Source organism: Acanthochromis polyacanthus, chromosome 4 (genome assembly GCF_021347895.1).
Source record: "Acanthochromis polyacanthus isolate Apoly-LR-REF ecotype Palm Island chromosome 4, KAUST_Apoly_ChrSc, whole genome shotgun sequence".
NCBI classification, from domain to species: domain Eukaryota; kingdom Metazoa; phylum Chordata; class Actinopteri; family Pomacentridae; genus Acanthochromis; species Acanthochromis polyacanthus.
The window spans coordinates 43,779,714-43,801,918 of NC_067116.1; the positions used below are offsets into that span (position 1 = coordinate 43,779,714).

Sequence of the window (22,205 nt, forward strand, 5' to 3'; positions counted from 1 at the left end):
TTCACTTTGGTGCAATTCCAGTGTTTCTACAGAAAACTGTGATCACACCAAATGTTAATTACTGTTCTCGCAGGTTTTGTGGATGAAAAAGATCATTTTGGTGTCAATATGATGGTTTTTTAAAATCACTGTTGCATAAAAAGACGACAGTGCTGCAGAGTAGCAGTAGGAGGTGATGCTGTAGCCTTTCATATAAAAAAACGGGATCATTTATTACCCTCACAGCGTTCTCCCGCGGCTTGCCAAGTGTCGACAGACTGTTGTACAAATCAGTGGAGGCCAGACTGGTGTAGAGATCATCCAAGGCATCAGGTTTCAGCTTCTCCTCCTCCGGGGTCTTTGGACTTTCTTCCTCCTTCTCCTCTTCATCTTCTTTCTCGCTCCCTCCTTCTGTCTCTTTCTGATCTGAATGTTCTTTCTGCAGACCGCACACAGCGGCTGGTTCTTCCTCCTTCAGCTCTTTCGGCCGGTCGTCCTGGAACAGGTCCTGGTGGAAGAGGTCAACCTGGTGCAGCTCAGCGGTGGGGCCCGCCGATCCGTTGACCATGACGGGGGAGCTGTCCTCCAGGGCTCTCTTCCAGCTGAGCTGAGCCGTCACCGACCTCTCCTCCACCTGAAGGTCATTTAGTTTCTGTTGAACCTAAATGGCAGAGAGAAAAAAATAGAGAAAAAAATGGGAAAAAAAGAGCAGGAGTAATACTTAATATGATAAACATAGATGCTAAAACATCTGCAGAGGCTGTGTGGAAACAGAAGGTGTAGAATTAGCAGAATTTTTGTAGTTTAACATGTAAAACACAAGAAAACAGACTGAAAAGTGTAAAGCTATAAAATAATCTACATGCGAGCCGTTATGCAACCTGTGCCAACAGCTCGCTTGATTAAAATAGAAGTGAGTCATTTCCATCTGATGCAAGTGAAACTGAGAAACAGGCTGAGTTTCTGACCTGTGCAACTTGTGTGAAGGAGTCTCGTACAGACTCCTGCAGAGGAGTGAGCTGCTCCTGAGCCGCCTGGACTTTCTCCTGCAGCCTCCTGCTCTCCTCCTGCAGGGCCAGCAGCTCCTCTCGGGCCTGGACCAGCTCCTCCTCATACTGACATATCCTCTGCTCCTGGTCCTCGTGCTCCGACTGCAGCGATGAGATCTGGAAGGACAAAATCACAAATGTTTTCCAGAACATCCTACCCCTATTATTTCCTTATATTGTCACCACTGTGGGAAAAGTTTTAACAAATAACTGAAGGTGAAAAAGTCAACCTACAAGCTGAGTTTCTTGGCTGGTCTGCTGGCGGATGTGGGTGAGCTGCTCCTCCAGGGAGCCCTTCTGCTGGTCCAGCTCCTCCAATGCCTCCTGGACCTTCTGACGCTGAGACTGGAGTCGCTGCAGCTCCCCGCTCTCTTTGGCCACCTCATCCTGAAGGTCCTGCAGACAATTAACAAAGAGAGAGTCAGGAGGAAAAATAAATCTTTTACAGGCAAACCCAGCTAACAGAATAGGACAGAAACCTGTTTGAATAATCTGGAATGGAGAAGAAGGAAGAAAGGAGGAAGAAACAGGTTAAAATTGAGAGATGATTTTCTGTTCTCTCATAAGTTTAGAGTTAATTACTGGGATAAAAATTTCTCGTCAGCAGAGCGAAAATGAGCAAACAGCGCCAGAACCAGTCTAGACAGCATCTTAAGACACACATTCAAACAAACTGATCTTCTCATTCCAGAGTCACATTCTGTGAGGAAACTTTGGCTCCTGCTATTCATAGAGAACCTAAACACAGACTGAGCACCAAAAGCAGGATAACGCCTCCATTGCAATGCAGAAACTGGTCAGGATGGAGAGAAACTTTAAAAAAAAAACACATTTCATCTGACCTCCAAACTCCCCAGACCCCAATCTGATGGAGCATCCACAAGACGGATAACCCACAAAAACACCACAGACCACGATTAGAGCTCCTGTATTTAGGCTCAGACCGGTCAAAAACAATATTAGGCAGGTGGTTTTAATCGTGGACAGGTCTACAGCTCAGCTTGATTACCAAAAAAAAAATCACTGTAAACAAGTAATAAATAAGAAACAGGCAATAAATATTCGTGATGTTATTGCAGAGACACTGGTGTGTGTTTGTAGCACAGAACGCCTGCTCTTGTTTGGATTTCCTTAAAGCAGTTGTCTTGGGCAGAAATAAACCCCAAAGATTGTTTTGATTAATCATTTTTATGTGTGGAGATGAAAATGTTATCACCACAGCAGCTCCACAAAAACCGACAAAAAGACAACTGTGAGTGAATCGACTTTGATCAAAGAAAGAGACAAACACACTTTAATAATCGCTCGCTGGAATCATTCCAACCTCAGATGATTTTCCAGCGCTACGTGGCTCCAGGAGGACGTGAAAAGCGGAACGAATCGGCAGACTGGGGAGATCGGTGTCGCTGCTTCTTCTGGAGTAAAAAGATTTGTCAAATCAACCCAGGAGCACAGAGCCCCGCGAGACGGTGTCCGGGAAATTCAGGAGCCGAGTTCAGAAGTGGTTTTGTTCCTGTGACTGTAGTAAAGTCAGATTTAACAGATAAATGAGCTAAATGTAAGACTCATGCAGTCACTGACGAATAAGCAAAGGTTTACGATTCACAGGACAGAACTGTTTTCTGTGATATGACTTTGGAACGACCTGCCTGAGCAGATGAGGCTTTCAGAGTCAGTAAGTTCACTTTTTAAAACCCGCTTTTATAGATCTGCTTTAAAGTGAAATTTATTTTTAGCCTTAATTAGTTTTAGAGTTTTATTTTGTACTATGTCCTGTTTATTTGTTTAATTGTAATGCCTGGTTCCTTTGTGTGATGTCATCTCTAATTCTTTAATTTCCCTAATTTTTCAGATTTTTAATTTCAACTTTTAACCCTCCATCTTATTCTTCCCTTGTTTGATACGTGTTCTAATCTAGTTAGTTATTCATTTAACCTTCGTGTCATCAAAATTGACCCGTTTTAAAGTTTGAAAATGTGGAAAAAATAAATATTTTCACAGTGAAATTTCTGATGTCCACATTTTCAACATTTTTGGGAAATCTTTGAACATTTTTTGTTGGAAAAAAGAAATGTTAAAAATGTTTCTTAAGAACATTCACAAAAAAAAGAAAATCAAACAAAATCCAGCAAAAATTCACTGGATTTTTTTTTAATTTTTTTGTGAATGTTCTTAAAGAAAATATTAGAAATTTCACTTATATATATGGAATAACTTTAGATATTTTTAGGATTTTTTTCGGGAAGATTTTTACTCATTTTTTGAAAATATTTACAAGAATTTTCTTGCCAAATTTGGGGGATTTTTTTCAATAAAACTTTTAAGAAATTAGTGTAATTTTCTTCCTGAAGGTTTTGCAAATTTTCAGAAATTTGAGGATTTTTTTTCAGACAAGGAAACAACATTTTTTGGTGCCTGTAAATGAAGACAACAGGAGGGTCAACATATCATTTCCACTACTTATATTAATTAACTGCTCTGTCTCGTCTCCTTGCGTCTTGCTTGATTAAACTGTCAAAGCACCTTGTGACCACTGTTCCTAAGAGGACTATATAAATAAAGCTATTATTATTATTATTATTATAAGACTCAAGATGTCATTTTCATGGTGTAGATTTACTGCTTGGAGGTTGTTTTGGTTCCTGTAGTGAGAGGAACTCTGAAAACAGTAGCACACAGAAAGAGCTGCATTAAATAAGCATCTGTAAGTGCAGCCTACATCTGGTGAGTCAGAGGATGTCGGGTTCAACACTGTGAGGCATCAACGGTGAAAACATCCATCGACCAAACATTATGCAAGTCTTTACAAAGCAAGCAAGAAGCAAAAATACCTCTACAGGCCTGATAAGTGAACAGAGTGCCTTTAACAGTAATATCAGGGTACAGGATGGGAACAGCTCTGTGCGTCTCTTTTAAATTAAAACCTTCACACCTTAAGAATGACATTACTAATTAAACGTTAGCTCCTTAGACTCGTGCTGTTTCGCTTTCAAAGCTCGTGCAGCAGCGACGAACACATCCTCAGAGGAAAACTGAAGGCGAAGTCTTAGAACTCCAGTGTTTGCAGAGTATGCTGGAAATAACCAACACGATGTGCAACGCCCGGGAACAAACTCAGGAAACACAATACAGTATAAATAGTCGAAAGCACTTGAGGCTACTCTGCAGTGCAGCTCAGAAATTTAGCTACATCAGCGCCAGACTCCCCGGAGACCCTCCCTCACTCTCCGACATCAGACCGGCTTCCCAAAACGCAGAGCGGACGAGCCCTTTAAGCCGTCATCTCCTAAAATAGAGCCCATCTCTGAGGCTGAGGAGGAGGCAGACACGCCTTCCTCTCTGTAACTGTAATACCAAACAAGCGTCTCAGACTGACGGCCAAACGTGTTATTGATCTTCTCAAGTTGATTCGTCGCAACAACACGGCTTTAGCACCTCTCTCTAAAATAAAATAAACAGGACAAGCAGCTGAACCGTCCGCTAAACTGATTCTGTTTGCCCATAAATCAGTCTTTCAGGCATAAACTCACAAATGAGAGCTTACCTGCACTTCGCCGCTGCGCTCTCGGATGGCCTCCTCCTTCTCCTTGATCTCCTCCTCCACGGAGCTCTTCTCTCTGGGGGTCCAGCACAGGAGACACGAGTATTTAGCCGCCAAGGACAAACAGGTTAGACCCGGCACTCCCAGCCCACCCAGCCAACTGTCCGGCGCTTCACCCCGGACCGCCACCACCACCTTCTCCTCTCCCTGAACCACCATGATCCCGTCCTGGAATCTCAACTTCACAGTGCACAGAGTGGAGCAGGTACGCGAGAGAAAGCACAACAAAAAGGTGGGTTTTTATGAGACTTTCAGGACGCGACGAGGACCGAGCGAGCGAGCGCCGGAGAAAGTGCTCGGTGAAAGGAGTGGGAGCTGAAGAGTGAGAAGCAGATGGCTGTTTGAGGACGGAGGGAGGAAGAGAGGGAGGAGAGACGAGTGATGATGAGCCAACCTAAAGCATCTATCATCCGTTAGCTCGTCCTCGATATTTCACTACTTCAAGCACCCAGCGAGAGGAGAGGAGACGGGTGGGGTTGGAAGAAGGAAAACAGGGATAATGTAATGTAAAAAAGTACATTAGAAACACCAGAAATGTTGAGTTGTGTTGACTGGAAAGTAGTAGAGGATAAAAAAAAAGACACTAAAAATACCTTTCATGACTTATTACCGATAATATCCACCTTAACATTGATCGTCTGATTACAGTCACTTTATATAAATTATTAAAACATAAATAGAAACACTGCAGGTTCTTTATTCCTGCTGCTGTCACTAAGTCAAATTTAAACACTTAAACCTGAAGAACAATGTCAGTGTATTCTGCATTATCAATTCAATGCACAACATTCCATTTTTCAGCTGCAATAATTAAATTTAATGCACAATATCTGAATGTAATACTTGAACGTAAAGTGCAATGTTAAAGTTTTCATCTGCAATAGTTACAATTAAAGTGAAATATTTGAATTCAATTTGCAACATTTGAACTTAATGTGCAACATTCCATTTTTCAGCTGCAAAATTAAATTTAATGCACAATATTTGAATGTAATGTGCAATGTTTAACTTTTCAGCTGCAATAGTTACAATTAAAGTGAAATATTTGAATTCAATATGCAACATTTTAACTTAATGTGCAACATTTCATTATTCAATTGCAATAATTTAATTCAATGTGTAATATGTCATTTTTCAACTGCAATAATTGAATTTAATGTGTAATATCTTAATGTCATGTGCAATATTTCCTTCGACGTCCCACGTGTTAATGTAAAGCTGAATATTTCATTATCAAGTGTGATATTACATTACTTCTTATTACTTTTTCTATTTCAGTCCTGTTTAGGTGCTAATTTGGATTTCCAGTAATATATCAAACTTACATCTTCACGATTAATACAGTGTTTTTGATATCTTATTTGACTTTGGTGCATTTAAACCTATGCATTTTCAATATTTTGTACGTTTAGAAGACTCTAATATACCTACATAGAATAACCCTGTGCAGTAATGTCGTTTTCCACATTCAGAGGAACCTGTGCGACATTCAGATTTTGCACATATAAAAGAATCTCATGTGCATTTCTTGTATGTTTTACACTTTTAATTAATGTTCGATATGCTTCTGCATTCTCCTCTTTGCTGCTGTAAAACTGCAAATTTCCCCAGTGCAGGATTTAAAAAGAACCATCTTATTTTATTATTATTCAGGCTTAACAGCGAATTTAACAGGCAGTCATTTGTTCTAGTTAAACAAACCCTAAACACTTTTTTTTTTTGAGTGTGATTTCCTTCACATAACCATTGAATATTTTCAGCTCTAAGTGCGAAAACCAAACAATAAAAAGAGAACTAAAATTGGGGAAAAAGGAAATTAGAGAAACTGAAACACAAGCGCTGAAGCAGCTACTGATATTTTGATTCCAAAACAGAACAGGCTTGTGAACTATATTTCAATGTTTTCATGTGTGAAGTGAGATTCTTATTCGACTTGATCGTACTCGTCGATGTAATTCTCACCAGATTTTTCCATTGTTCTCTCACACAGATTGTCTCTTATTGCAAACAAACAGCTTTAATAGCATTTCACATCTGAAATAACCCAGATTTAGAAATTACACCTACAAATTTGTGTTATTATTTCAGTTTTGGTAAAGAATAACACATCCCTGTGAGCATCTGCAGCGTAGAATTTCCTTAAAAACACACACGCACACAAATAAAAGTACTCTTCCTTCGTCATCCATTTCAATGCCGGCTAAAAATAACAGAAAAACCTTCAAACGCGGCATCTATTTTTATATTCCGTCGCTCACCACACATCAAAATGCACAGCTCCTCAGATAGCCTTCGAGCAGCAGAACCATTTCCATTCTCCTCTTACCCATCATCTTCCTCAGCAGAAGGTTGAGGCCACGTTTTGAAGCAGCTGCACACATACATCATCATCCCGTCTCAATCTGCCGCCTCCCTGTCTCTTAACCTCCGCTTCTATCCATGTTTTCTACCTCTTCGCGACAGCTGTCACGTAGTTTGTGTATGTATTTCTGTACCTGAAAGCAGGGGTGGTGTGGAGCGCCACTTTCTCACTTCTCACTCTCAGCTTTCATGAATAGGGAAGCAACAATCTTTTAAGTATGAAAACTGAATCCGCGACGGGCGAAACCAAGACTGAACATGCAAAACGGGTATGCAAATGTAAACGATGAAACGAAAAGTGTTTCTGACACGGAAGCCGACGTGGAGCGCATGAAGGTAAGAGCAGGTGAACGGATAAAGTCTGGAGTGTGTTGCTTTTCTGTCGCTCTCCTCCTTCCATCTCACTGTCAGACAGCAGCTCCATAACTCAGCTTTACAACCATCTGCTGCGTTTGGCAGCACAAACGCTGATTTATTTTCACTGACGCTGTGCCTGTCGGTGTTCAGAGGCAGTAATTCCGTCGAGCATACCTGAACCCACATGAAAGACCGAGTTTAGTTCACAAACACCGACTGTAGCGAAGACCAGCAACTGTGATAAATTTATTTGGCAACGAAACCCAACTTTGGGGAAACGCTGCATCCTGCTGGTCAGTACAGGATGCAAAGATAAAACCAGCGGCTCTGACAGCTGATATTCTGGGTTTTATTAGCCTAGCCACGCTAGACCCAGCTCTTAAGACACAAGGGTCTAGGAACGCTCGACAGGGAGGGAGGCGGGCTAAAAGGTTGTCTATCAAATCACTCTGCAGCAATTGGGTAGGTATACAACCAATCAGTACAACGAATAGGCTGACGTAGTTCCTAGAGCGCCGGCGGATTGTGGCTAAGTCCCATTAGCTTCCCAACCAGCGGAGCCAACTGCTATATTAAGGATTTGCCATATCCCGTCGGCATAAGTCCAAATACGTCTTTCTTCTCAATGAAACACTTCAGTGCCCTCCTTTGTTTATCTTTCAAGTTGAATTTTAGCTTCAAATCTTTAAGGGCTGTGGCCAAAGCCGAGTCGAAAGATAACTGTTTATTGTGCGCCGGTTGTTTCTGTCAGAATCGTCGTGCCTCTGTCGTCACTTCGTTACGCCCGCCTTCTGACTCTACACTTCATGGTGATTCGTCCGGCCAGTTTTAGGAGAATCCAACCTCGAGCCTTATGGAGGGTAACTAGACCCACCCTGGCAGAGAATTAAATTCGTTGTCGTGGGTTGTCTAGCGTGGCTAGGCTAGGGTTTTATATGATGCAATTTGAAATCAGAAGTTACGCACCTTCAATATTGTCTGATTCACACTGGAGTCAAAACACGGTTTTAAGTAGCAACAAGCAACTCAACTTTTAGCAGATAGATTCCACAGTTACTCAAGTCATTCTTTTAATGGTAAATTGGACCTTCACTGTCCTGGGAGATTTCCTAAACTTGCAGAGTGAAAGTGAATTTAATCCTCAATTGTGTCACAAATATACAAACATCACATTGTGTGATCTGCATTTGCTTTACAGACATCAGTTAACTCTCTGAGGCCCAAAACATACCAGTGGATTTGACGAAAAAATGAATAAAAATAGCCAAAAATGAGACAAATTTTTTACTGTAAAAACTAGGGTTGGCCCGAATAGTGGTTTCTGGCCTGCCCGAATATTCAGATCCATTCGTCTGGTCTCCCGGGTCGAAATTTTGCTTTCGTTTTGTCTTTAGTTAAACTAAAGAATTCCCAAACAGCGAAGGTCTTCGGCATCTTGTCTTGTTATGCAACGAAGTGAAGCATGACATCAGAATCGGCAGCAACCCGGCCATTCAGGTGGTGGTAAGAAACACGAATGGATGAGCCGAGATGAGCCGAACATGATGGGATGAGCCGAAGTGGGCCGAAGGTGAAGGGAAGAGACGAGCTCCGATCACATAGACATATGTGTATATGTTTATGTGATCACAGGACGGGATGAGCCGATACGATCCGATGTGGGATGACGGTGGAGGGAAGACAGTAACACCAAATATTCGTTCCGCCCGGTAACGTCCGACCACAGAAACTCAAATCTGAGCTGACAACTGTTTATCAAAATCACTTCATTGCGCATGTCTCACTTTAAAAAAAAAAAAAAAAAAAAATCGCCAAAAATAAATCTTTTTTACTGACAAGATTCTGTAATAAACACACTCCGCTTAAAACATCCCCCGCCTCATATATAGTACCTCTAAGTGCAAGAAATAATAATATATACTGGACGATACACCTACAAAATGATACATCTTCACTACAATAAAAAAAAAAAAAAAAAACAGTCAGGTCAAGGTCATACACCCCAAAAGGCACATCTATACTATATAGAGATGGCCTGGGTGCAATATGAATGAAATCCCTCAAGTAGTTTCAGAGATATGCTCCGGAAACGAAATGTGGACGTACGTACAGACATACGTACGGACATACGTACGGACATACGGACGGACATACGGACGGACGGACATACGGACGGACATACGGACGGACATACGGACAGACGCGCCCACGCCAATACCCCCCTCCGTGCCTACGGCTGGCGGGGGATAAAAAACTAAAAATTCTGCCCTTCTAACCACAACCATGAAGCCATTAACCGCTCGGCTTCGACCAACAACCACACGACAAAAATTCAGGAAGTTTTCAGATGAACTTTGATGAACTGTGCTGACACAGAGCAAATAAATGACAAATCATGAATGTAAAGTGGAGAATGTCTGCTCTGTGTAGAATCATCTTCTCTTTTTTTACAGTACTGGAAACACCTGTGGGTACTGTTAAAAATGTACTGTTTTTGTAAATTGAAGAAATTCAACTTTTTTGTATTATTTATGACACTATACTATGTCATATTTCGCAAAAACAGATATTACTTTTTAGCTTTCTTTACTTGGCCACGGCTGTGCTGCTTCTATAGAGGTGCAGGATTTTATATTGCAGTAAAAACTGAATTCACAGTGAGTAAAAATGACACAGGAGCAAAAAATGCCCAGAAACTTGGCAGAGTTCAGAGAATTATGAAACAAAACCACCTTAATCAACTATTAGGAAGGATGATGGACATCTTAATTAACTCTGTGAGACCCAAATATGGGGGGAAAAAAAACTAGCAAAAAAATACAAAATTGAACAGAACAAAAGCTTACCTTTGTAGCTCAACAATCTCGTTACTGAGAGAGTCCAGCTCCTTAATTGCAGAGAAGTCAGCTGCCAGGTTTACTGCGTTATTCTGGAGAAAAACAAAACAAAACATGAGAAAACTGTGGATTAAGAATACTTTGTAAAGCTACGCACAAATTACTGATATGTTAAGGGAAGCACGAGACAACACAAACACAGTAGAAGTAAACACTCGGGCTGAGCTACATCAATACCTTTTAAAAATTAAAGACCTGAAGCCACTGATGGAGACGCTTGTTTTGTTGTGAGGCAGGAGAAGCTGGAAGGAGGCAAAGCTCTGGTCCAAAGCTCTGGTTTAACTACATCTACAACACTTTATATTATTCTGTTTCCTAATATTAAGAAGGAAAAAGCAACAACCCTATTTCTGTTGCCAATTTTAGATAAACAAATCAAAGATAACTAAAGCACTTGAAGCTTTACAAGACAAAATTGAATCTACAAAACAAATGAGGTGCCAAAGATTCACATAAAACTGAAAACATCAGCCTTTGTTCTTGTCAGCTTCTCTCCAAAGAGCAGATGATGCAGACAGGTAATAATGGTTAAGGAACAAATGGAAATGTGAGTCTGATTTGTTGGCGTTAAACATGGTAGAAAATGCACAAGAGAAGCATGAATTTGGAAAATAATAGAAAAGACGACAAGAGAGGCAGCCTGTTGAGAGTAACGAGACTCTTAACGAACAAAAACACTCACTCAGGATCGTCTCACTGAGCACGAAGCGAATGAAATACAAAAAAAAGCAAAAGGAAACACAGCAGTTAAAGCAACCAACCGCTGCACAAAGAGGAAATGAAAAAGACGCACCGCTGCAAACTGTAAAAAAAAATCCAAAATGCACACACAAGATGAGAAAAAGAAGAAATGTAAGCGAGAAAATAAAACCACAAAAGGATTTTTATTATCACTCAGTACTGATGATAAACAGAAATAATGTACAAAATATAATGATAGTAAGCCAATTATTACCATTAATGCCACTATTAGAGATGCAATGTCTTCTATAATCTTAATTCTTTTTAACTCTCTGAACCTTAAGCAGTTTCTGGATTTTTTAATTTGCTCCCATCACATCTTTTTTTTTTTTTTACTTTAATATAAAGTCCTGCACCTGTACAGAAACAGCATAATCATGGCTGAAAGTAGGACATCTTTTGTGCAGAATAATAAAGCCATTATGCCAGAAATCATTAAAAAAAAGAGGGAGTGAAAGTTGATTTTTTTTTTTTTTTGCAAAAGAAAAATGAAATAGGCACGTGCATCATTTTTGTTACCAGGACTGAAAAAAACAGCTGCTCTACTTTCAACAGATGCTTCACTATTTAGGTGTTTAATTGAATATTCTGCTCTCTGCTTTGTGAAAACACATTCTGTAGTTCAGCCAAAAGGTCACGGGTTTGTTTGTCACGTGATTGTTGGTTGCAGCCGAGCGAATCACGGCTTCTCAGTGGCATCTGAGATGCTGGTTAATCGTTTCCTATTTACTGTTCATAAAACCAACCCAAACTTAACTAAAATCCTTTCTGGATGTTCATTTAATGACAAAAATTGATCCAGACATCCCTTAATTGTTCTGCACAGACTTGACAGTACATTCAAAGTCACTCAAACAACTGCAGCAGATTCAAAACTCTGCTGCTCGAGTCCTCACTAAGACCAAGATAATAGATCATATCACTCCAGTTTTAAAGTCCTTACACTGGCTTCCTGTCACTCAGAGGGTAGATTTTAAAGTCCTGCTGCTGGTCTACAAAGCTTTAAATGGTCTAGGACCAAAATACATCAGAGACCTCCTGACTCAGTATGAACCACCCAGACCACTCAGGTCATCTGGATCAGGTCTTCTAGTAGTTCCTAGAGTAAAAACCAAACACGGAGAAGCTGCATTCAGCTTCTATGCCCCACATATAGGGAACAAACTCCCAGAGAACTGTAGATCAGCTGAAACTCTCAGCACATTTAAGTCCATTCTGAAGACATACCTGTTCTCAGCTGCTTTTGATTAAACTATTTTAAGTTATTTTAACTCTGATTTTATGACGGTTACTTTAAACAGCCCTTGTTTTCTGACTTCTGTTTTTGATCTTTTTACTGTTCTGACCTTTTCTTAATGATTTCATAAATGTTTTCTTTTGTTTTTCTTTTAATAATTGTTGTCATCTTCTGTCTTAATGTCTTTGTAAAGCACTCTGAATCGCCTTGTTGTTGAAATTTGCTATATAAATAAATTTGTCCTTCCTTCACAGACTTGAGCGCTCATTCTATTCACCTGTTTGATGTTCTGTCTGTCCGAGGGAGGAATCATCTCCGGGGAGAGGCTCTGTGGAGGGTCCAGGCCTTTGGTCAGCTTCAGATTGATTAGATGAAGCGCCAGAGCAAACTGTTCTCGGGTCAGTTTTCCGATATCTCCGATGTCACACAGCTCCCTGAGAACACAAACGCACCGGTTACATAACGGAGCAACGATTTACACCTCGGGCGACGACTGTTTTTGATAGCCCGACTGATCGTCCTGTTCGGCGGGTTACGGAGGTCGATGCCTGGGACAGTCACACCAGGACAGAGGCCAGGCAGCCATGTGAGGACAAAAATCCATATGCTCAGATGTCCAAACACGCACCGCCGTTATCCTGCACCGATATCATCTTGTACTGTACAATTAACTCTCTACCGGGCTTTGCAAAAGTTCTGTTACACGGTTTCATGATCTTTAGAGACGTTTAAATATTGGAGTGAAAAATTCCATTAAATAAACTGAAAGTTCTCCCTTATAGGCAGGTGTCCTTGATACAAATTTGTTCTCTGGTGAAGTTGTATCAAGATGGAAGTCAAAAGAGTTGGGATATCTGCTCTCCTTCATGCTGGCCACAACCAGTCTGACAGAGCCAAGCAGCTGAACATCAGCCGGATGACCGTCCACAGAGTCATGGAGAGGCTCAAGAATGGTGAAGATCTTTCAGATGATCTATCAAGAATGGTGAAGACCTGAAAGATCTTCACCATTCTTTAGCCTCTCCGCAACTCTGTGGACGGTTATCCGGCTGATGTTCAGCACAAAGGAGAGCAGATATCTCAACTCTTTTGACTTCCATCTTGATACAACTTCACCGGAGAACAAAATTTGTATCAAGGACACCTGCCTATAAGGTAGAACTTTCAGTTTATTTAATGGAATTTTTCACTCCGACATGTAAACGTCTCTAAAGATCATGAAACCGTGTAACAGAACTTTTGCAAAGCCCGGTATATTTTAAATTTACCAACTGTGACAACTTCCTGAAGCTGAAACTGAAAATGATAAAATAAGAAGTCTTTTTTTTTATCTGCTTGTGTGGAAAATGCAGTTTTATAGTAGCAAAAGGGTAAGGTTAGCAGAGAAATCAGCAGAAAATAAAAATAATATATACAAGTGCTGATTCTTACATTAAGATTTTGCACAGAAATAAATGTCCTCGATGTAAAAAACACAAACAATATTGCACATATCAGCGGTGTAACAGAGATTCTTCCAGATGTAAAGCAGTAATTAGAAATACTAATATTGCACAAGAACTCTGGGAACTTCTTCATATACATTATATATATTTATTTATCTGTTTCTACTCTGCACATATGAAACCTATTTTCTCGTAAAGTTAATAATCGTTATATTTCAGACCTATTCAGAACAAAAACTTACTGAAGCCGACTGCTACAAAAACGTGACATAAGATGACATCAGCCTTTATTAATCCCACTGTGGGGAAACTTGCAGAGGTACAGCAGCAAAGAGGGAACGTGAATATGTAGGGAACATCAGTAGAAAACAAAAAAAATATGAGTGCTGCTTCTTCCATGTGTTTATATTCAGTTATCGCACAGAAAAATATCCTCAGGATGTGAAAATAAACAGCATTGCACATATCAGTGTAACAGATTCTTCCAGATGTAAAGCAGTAAATAGAATTACTGATATTGCACATTTATTCTTGCAACTTTTTCAAATACACTAGCACTTATTTACACTGAGGAAATAACACTGCTGCTGTTTGCTTTTACTGTGCACGTACAAATTCTGTATTCTCGCTAATAATCATTTATTTGTCGTGTTTTTCAACTGTGAAAACTAACTGAAGTCGACTGCCACAGAAATTAAAATGACAAAGTAAGAAAAGCCTTTAGTTACTGCAAAACCGTAAGGAACATACACCCCCTGTCAAAAGTTTTAGGACGCTTTCTCATTCAAATAAATGAGAAAGCGTCCTAAAACTTTTGACAGGGGGTGTACACAGTAAATACAAAAAAACAAAAAAGTACAGATTCCTACATGCTTCGATGTTAAGATATTCCATAGAAAATATGCTCTGGTTTTGGAAAATGTGCACTCTATTCCAGAAGTATAAATACTGATTTAAAAAAAATTGATATTGCGCATGTATTCTGGCATTTTTTTCAATGCATTAGCACCTCATTTAGAAAACGCTGAGGACGCTGCATTTTCTTCCTTCTACTTTGCACGTACGACATCTATTGACACGTCTCTCCAATTCCTCCTCCGTAGCTCTTCCTCAACTTTCTTCCTCTTTTTTAAAGTTCATCATTTGTTTGTTTCAGTTAAGTGTCAAAAGATAAATCGCTACAAATAAATTCACAAACAGAGCCACGATTGTTTACAGCGTAGCTTTGTGCATCAAAGCTGGACAGAGAAGTTGAAATGGGGACTTTTCTTCTTACCAAATCCGTGCGAGCGTCGCAGACGGCAGCCCGGTCTTGAGGAAAATATCTCTGACTTCAGGTCCAGACACCAAACCGTCCATGTCGCCATCCGTCTTGCTGAACAACTCGTCATATTTGGTTTTGTCTGCTGGTGAAACTACCCACTGTGCAGAAACAGAATCACACTCCTTTAAGTTTTTACGCTGCACAACCACAGGGTGAGCCTACAGCTAAGACACAGCTCACTTACCTTCCCACTCACTCCGGCTTTGTTCTTGTGAAAAACACGCTGAGCTAGCCAGTTCGAAATCATTCTGAATGTGTGCTGCTGCAGCTAAACAGGGTAAACTGACACATCCGACAGCTACTCGGGTACTACATGCACAGATCCTGTACTCACAGGGGCAGCGGCGGGCGTAGGGGCAGGAGCTGGAGCGGGTTTGGGAGGGTGGGGAATGGTCTTGGAGCCGGCGTGGGAGGAGCGACTGTCTTTGACGGAGGGGGGCGAGGGTAACAGGGGCATCACGGGAGGCACGGCAGGTTTTTTCCTCTTAGAGGGTGGAACCAGGGGAGGCGGTAGGGACATGGGGACGGGCTCGCCCTCCAGAGCTCTGTACACCAGATACATGGCCTGGGAGAACACAACAACAACAAAATCAATGATAAAAAGAGGATTACCCAACAGTGCTGTAGTGATCCAGGCCTCACACTCCTTCCACATGTCTTGAATGTGTTGCATTTGGCACAACAGGCGTGACTTTAACAGCCTGTAATAGTGTCCAAAAACGTATATATGTGACTCGGAAACAAATATACACACAAACAAAACAAGAAAACGCACGCACAAAGTTTCAAATCTAGAGCATGAATGTTGCCACTCTATCACAGCGCAACACATAGAGACACACAATCACACTCACATTCACACCTACAGACAATTTAGAATCACCAGTTAACCTCAGCATGTTTCTGGACTGTGGGAGGAAGCCGGAGAACCTGGAGGAAAGCCACGCATGCACAGGGAGAACATGCAAACTGCACGCAGAAAGATCCTGGGAAGGACGGGGATCTGAACCGGTGATCTTTTAGCTGGCAGGCCAAAGTGTTAACCACCCATCCACTTTGCACATGCACCAACATTCAAAAGTTAGAAATGTCCGTGTTTTTGAAAGACAAGAAGTTTCTTTCAGTGAAGACGACATTAAACGTATCAGAAATCCAGTCCAGACATAGTTAATGTGCTAAATGACTGTTCTAGCTGGAAACGGCTGATTTTTACTGGAATATCTCCATAGGGGTACAGAGGAACATTTCCAGCAACCATCACTCCTGTGTTCTAATGCTACATTGTGTTAGCTAATGGTGTTGAAAGGCTCATTGATGATTAGAAAACCCTTGTGCAGTTATGTTAGCACATGGATAAAAGTGGGAGTTTTCATGGGAAATATTAAACTGTCTGGGCGACATTGATAATTAAGGCGTCTTGTCTTATCTTTTAGCTTCGCACCGCTACATGAACACTGTCTATTGCGGTATTTACGTTGAAAAATGCGCAGAATTTATTACATAAGTTTGTTGTTCTTTCTGCTCTCTTACATTCAGAATTTGGAAACTTTTGTTTTTGTACTGAACTGCTTTTATTTTCTTTTGTCAACAAATGAAACAAAAACTAAGTAAACAACAAAAATAATGCAGTCTTCTCGTGAAATACGGAGCGCACCTGCAAGAGCTGTTTTTTTGTAGAAAAAAAAAAAATCACTCAGTTCCATCTGCGACAAATCTGACGTTACAACGCCGCAGTGTACTCTTCTCAGATCATTTCTGGTCTCACACCTGTCTGAGTGCACCACAGCCATCTGGCAGCAGCTACCACAGCATGCAATGTGGGGCGTTCAGGGAACATCGGTAAATGTGGCGTCTATCGGTAAGCACATGTTCAGCAAGTGATGTGTTTTGCCTGGTGGGTAGATGGGAGGTGGGCTGCACCGGTGCCACCAGTGTAAAAAGTTAGTCTGGAGCCCCGATAAGGAGCAAAAATCTTTAGATAGTTTAGAAAACCAGTGGGGTACTTAAACAGAAACACTACACAGCTGAATATTTAAGTTAAAAAACAACCTAAAACTGAAACTCTTTGCAGGCTCTAACAGCAACCTTTGTGGTTTCTCTTCTATTAATAATATTGGCTCGTATCTTACCACAGAAAACTCATCTTTGTCCAACATGCCGTCTCTGTCGAGGTCGCTGAGCTCCCACACCTTCAACACACAAAGAAATGATTGTGAAGCCAGTACAAAACTGTACACTGCCTAATGACATGAACCACTGAAAGCTCTGACTCATCACCACTTCTCATGTCTGCTCTGATTTCATTTTCGGACTGATTTTTGATCTCAGATTCTGTCTTTAAAATTCAAAGCAGAAAGCAAAAAAAAAAAATGTGAGAGAGAGCTTTGATTTGAGGTGTTTAATTCGTTATTTTGACTCTGACATGAGAAAACATCTGCTTGAGTGGAAACTATTCACTTATTCTAGTTTCCTACAAGCATATTAACTTTATCAGATTCTATTAATCCTCCTGTTGTTCTCATTTATGAGCATCAAAAAATGTTGTTTCTTTGTCTGAAAAAAATACAAAAATTCAGCAAAACAAATTCTCAAATTTCTGAAAATTTGCAAAACCCTCAGGAAGAAAATTCCAACAATTCCTTAAAAGTTTCCCTTAAGTTTTATTTTTTTTTAAAAATCCCCCAAATTTGGCAAGAAAATTTTTATAAATAATTTCAAAAAATTACTAAAAATCTTCCAAAAAATCCTAAAAAAAAATATCTAAAGTGATTACATGTATACCAGCAAAACTTCTCATATTTTCTGTAAAAACATTCACACAAAAAAAAGATTTAAATTTAATCCAGTGAATTACACTGGATTTTGGTTGATTTTTTGAGAATCTTCTTAAATAACTTTTTTTTTTACCAAAAATATTCAAAAATTTCGAAAACGTGGACATCATAAGTTTCACTGTGAAAAAATTTTTTCTCTCCACATTTTCTTTAAAACGGATCAATTTTGACCCGCAGAACGACATGAGGGTTAAAGAGCCCTGTTGGAGGATCTTACCCTGCCCAGGATGTCCACCGGCAACTTGGAGTTCAGCAGGACGGGCTTGACCTTGTCTCCTGTCAGCATCCCTCCGACTGGACCCAGACTGTCAAAGATGGAGTCGAACTTCATCTTCTCCTCAGGCTGAGAGAAAAAAGGCAGCAACAGTCATAAAAATGCTCTAAAATATCACAAAAAAAGCTGCGTTTGCTGAAGCAACAAGCAGAGAAATTCAGGCCTGTCAGCTGCAAACAGAAATGTGTTATGGCTGTTTTTGTTGTGTGCATCAACAGCACGCCTGCTTTTCTAAAAGCTCAGGCATTTCTGGGTAATGTTAACTGCTGTAAACGTCCTCTGATTTGATTTAACATTTTACGCCAACGCAACATTAAAAAGATCACAAACTGTACAAATGCATGTCACTTTCTGCACTACTTTAAACCATCACCTTTATGTGCATGCAACATCCAGAAGTAATATCAGTTAAAGTAGTTTTTAATACATTTAAGAATAAGCTTGTCCTCTGCTTCTCTCCTACATTTTTATATTATATAATCTGCATATCTCCTATTACACTCTTTAAATGTCTGATTCTGTAAATGCACTGACAGGACATCTGCTTAATTTCTGCTTAAGACATTTCCTTTTTCTGTTATGTTTCACTTGTGAGGAAAACAAGGAAAGCAAAGTAAATTTCAAAGACGTTTCTCACCTTGACAACCCAGGGAATGTCGACGCCTCCTCCTCCTGCTAACAGCGGGCTGCTTGTGTCATGCTGAAAGGAAACGAACATCATCAATGTCTAAATTTAATGCAAAACGATATGTTTAACTGCTTTCACGTAAAAGGAGAGCAGAACCGACACAAACTGTTCATCACCATCAGCTCAACGATAGCAGAATCTATTATGTATTTCCACTACCGTTCAAAAGTTTGGGGTCACAATTTTATGTTCACCATGAAAACTCCCACTTTTATCCATGTGCTGACATAACTGCACAAGGGTTTTCTACTCATCAATGAGCCTTTCAACACCATTAGCTAACACAATGTAGCATTAGAACACAGGAGTGATGGTTGCTGGAAATGTTCCTCTGTACCCCTATGGAGATATTCCATTAAAAATTTCCAGCTAGAATAGTCATTTAGCACATTAACTATGTCTGTACTGGATTTATCATTCATTTAATGTCACCTTCATAGAAAAAAAAAACTGCTTTTCTTTCAAAAACAAGGACATTTCTAAGTTGCCTCAAACTGTTGAACAGTAGTGCATATACACTTCCTATATATATACTGCAACTGCACATGTTTACATAAAGCTGCACCTTGTTTGTGCTTTTACACCACTAAATGCCATGACATTTCTGCAAATGTGCAAAATCCAGGAGTACAGCACCAGTTTTGTCGCGTTTTTTGTAGGGCTGGACCCGAATATCCCGAATATCCGTTTGCTATGGCACTATCCGGATATTAATTTTGGTATCCGAATATTTTTTTTCAGTTAGCACTTGGTAAATTTCAAATTCTTGGGCAAATTTTATTTTACTATTATTCATCATTTATTCTTAGTTTCATTTTGCACTGAAAACGGTTCATATATTGTTCGCTTAAAAGTAGTGCAATAAAAATACAGATATTTTCTGGAACATGATGAACAACCGTGATTAATAATCGTGATTACAATATTGATCAAAATAATCGTGATTATCATTTTGGCCATAATCGTGCAGCCCTAATCTCACTGTTTTCATAGAATTATTTTTATGATATTTTTAAATATTTGCATTTCTTTTTCTACTTTTTGAACTAAATGCAGCTTAATTTCGAAGTGCAGTGTGCATGCTCTTTTCTAAATTTAAGTTGCCTATCATGATACCAACACGTCTGACTTTACAGTTTCAGGAACTTTAGCAGCATTTATAACACAGACAGCACAGTTTTAAGCAGCAGACTTACAAATTTCGGGGGAGGAACGGCCACGTTGAGACTCTTGAGCGCCACCTCCAGGCCATTTTGAGCGCAAGCCACCAAGCGCAACGCTATGAAGAATTGCTGAGGGGAGAAGAGGTGCAATGAAGTAAACCGAGTGATGATCACATATTCATAACCCTCCTGTTGTCCTTATTTACAGGCAAAAATAAGTTTCCTTGTCTGCAAAAAAATACAAAAAATTAGCAGAAAAATTCCCCAAATTTATGAAAATTTGCAAAACTTTCATGAAGAAGATTACAATAACTCTCTAAAAGTTTCCCTTAAAAGTTTTATCTGAAAAAATTCCATAAATTTGGCAAGAAAATTCTTGTAAATGTTTTTAAAAAATGAGCAAAAATCTTCAAAAAAAATCCTAAAAATATCTAAAGTGATTACATGTGTATCAGTAAAACGTCTAATATTTTCTTTAAGAATATTCACATAAAAATCAACCAAAATCCACTGAAATTTGCTGGATTTTGGTTGATTTTTCTGTGAATGTACTTAAACATTTTTAACATTTCTTTTTTCCACCAAAAAATGTCAAAAAATTTCCCAAAATGTTGGAAATGTGGACATCAGAAGTCTCACTGTAAAAACATATATTTTTTTCCACATTTTCAAACTTTAAACCGGGTCAATTCTGACCTACAGGACGCCACGCGGCTAAAAGCATGTAACAGGAACGAACTTCTACCTGTTTGTTGAGGGAGCCCTTTCGCTCAGAGTCTGCCAAATCCCAGATCTAAGGAGACAGATTACGTGTTAGCATCAATATGAACAATAAAGATGATATTTTTGAGTCTACGCTCACCTTCCCCAGGACCAGGTCAGCCAACCCTGACCTCTTCAGGAACAGGGCTGCATCGGCCGCCGCCACCCGCCCGCTGCCAGTCGGATCAACCTGCACACGAGCACACCGTCATTAGAGCTAATATCATCGTGGAACCATTAGTAAGATAACTAAGCTGCTAACAAAGACGAAACACTCCAATCTGGTCCAATGCTGTATCAGTGAGCAGAGTCTAACTACAACCTCAGCTTCGGGAAAGCAAAGGGCAAATAAAGAAGAAGTGAAAACTGTGCCCTGTGGGAGAGGAGAGTCTCTGATTCACCCGAATCAATACTGATAATAAACTCAAGCTATTTTCTCAGCAGTCTGTTAGCTTAGCAATCTTTCATGAGGCTCTCAGGGAGCTCCCCTGACATGTTGGGCAAAGGGAAGCATTATTAATTCATAGAGGTTCTTCCTTTATTGGACTCAGAGGCTGGAAGTGAAAAGAGAGGAGAGAGATCACTGCAACACTCCTGCTTATTAATGCAGCTAAAACTAGCTGGAAGAGTCGACGCAACGCAATCACAAAAACAGATTTTCAGCAATGGAAGAATATCTCTCTCGCCACATTTAATCTGGAGAACTTTAAATCATAATCTGTTGACAGCCAAAACATATTAAAATTGCCACATCAAACAACAGCACTGGTTCCCAATTTAATGATACGAGTTCAAAGACAAATTATATTTTGGAAAAACACCACAAACCAATCTCTGTGAACTTCACTTCTTGTTTTTCAGGAGACATAGTTGCATACCTGTCGATAGTATTTGTCATAGATGGGATTTCCACTGGAGAGCTGTGAGGGAAGAGAAACAAACCAACATTACAAACCACATACCACATTTATAAGCATCTCCTAGAACTGGAACAACCACATGTGTCTGCTTGGGTATCTGATTTTTGTAACTCAAGCTTCAGTTCAATATTCAACCAGTCGTGGATTTAAGAAATGCCACGTGAGATACCAACAAAAGCGCGACTGACACAAAGAGGGCGTCATGAATTTGCGAAACCATCGGCATGACAGGTATTTTTATTCGCAAAATCATTTTTAAAAGCTCTATTTCAAGATTTATTGTGTAACGAATTTCAAATGTGACTGATTAAAACCACATGAGACGCCAGAAGAATATTAACTGCTCTATTTTGTGATGCAAGGATGACAACTTAAAAATATAAATAGCTTCTAACACGCATTTCTGATGCATTTATTATATTTTTTTTAAATAACATCAGACATAGAACAACTATCACAAAAGCTGTGACCGTGTCAATTCAAATAAATAAGAATGGAAAATGAAACTATTCGAATAAGAAAATTGTGGATCTTTCTGCAAACAATCTCTGACATAAAAGCTAATAATAATAG

The 22,205-nt window shown here is 39.8% G+C and overlaps 1 protein-coding gene across 2 annotated transcripts in view; it reads right to left on the reverse strand.

Annotated features, from left to right (window-relative positions):
* eps15 (epidermal growth factor receptor pathway substrate 15) overlaps positions 1 to 22,205 on the reverse strand; it is a 49,053-nt gene that overhangs the window by 21,865 nt on the left and 4,983 nt on the right. For both annotated transcript variants that reach the window (XM_051947363.1, XM_051947362.1), the window contains exons 2-16: positions 21,591 to 21,632; positions 20,813 to 20,902; positions 20,696 to 20,743; positions 19,984 to 20,079; positions 18,737 to 18,799; positions 18,043 to 18,168; positions 17,121 to 17,180; positions 15,326 to 15,556; positions 14,944 to 15,089; positions 12,500 to 12,656; positions 10,194 to 10,276; positions 4,573 to 4,645; positions 1,263 to 1,424; positions 948 to 1,145; positions 218 to 640 (exon numbers count right to left, since the gene is read on the reverse strand). In XM_051947363.1, coding sequence (XP_051803323.1) covers positions 218 to 640; positions 948 to 1,145; positions 1,263 to 1,424; positions 4,573 to 4,645; positions 10,194 to 10,276; positions 12,500 to 12,656; positions 14,944 to 15,089; positions 15,326 to 15,556; positions 17,121 to 17,180; positions 18,043 to 18,168; positions 18,737 to 18,799; positions 19,984 to 20,079; positions 20,696 to 20,743; positions 20,813 to 20,902; positions 21,591 to 21,632 — 1,998 coding nt within the window. The remainder of the gene's footprint in view (positions 1 to 217; positions 641 to 947; positions 1,146 to 1,262; positions 1,425 to 4,572; positions 4,646 to 10,193; positions 10,277 to 12,499; positions 12,657 to 14,943; positions 15,090 to 15,325; positions 15,557 to 17,120; positions 17,181 to 18,042; positions 18,169 to 18,736; positions 18,800 to 19,983; positions 20,080 to 20,695; positions 20,744 to 20,812; positions 20,903 to 21,590; positions 21,633 to 22,205) is intronic.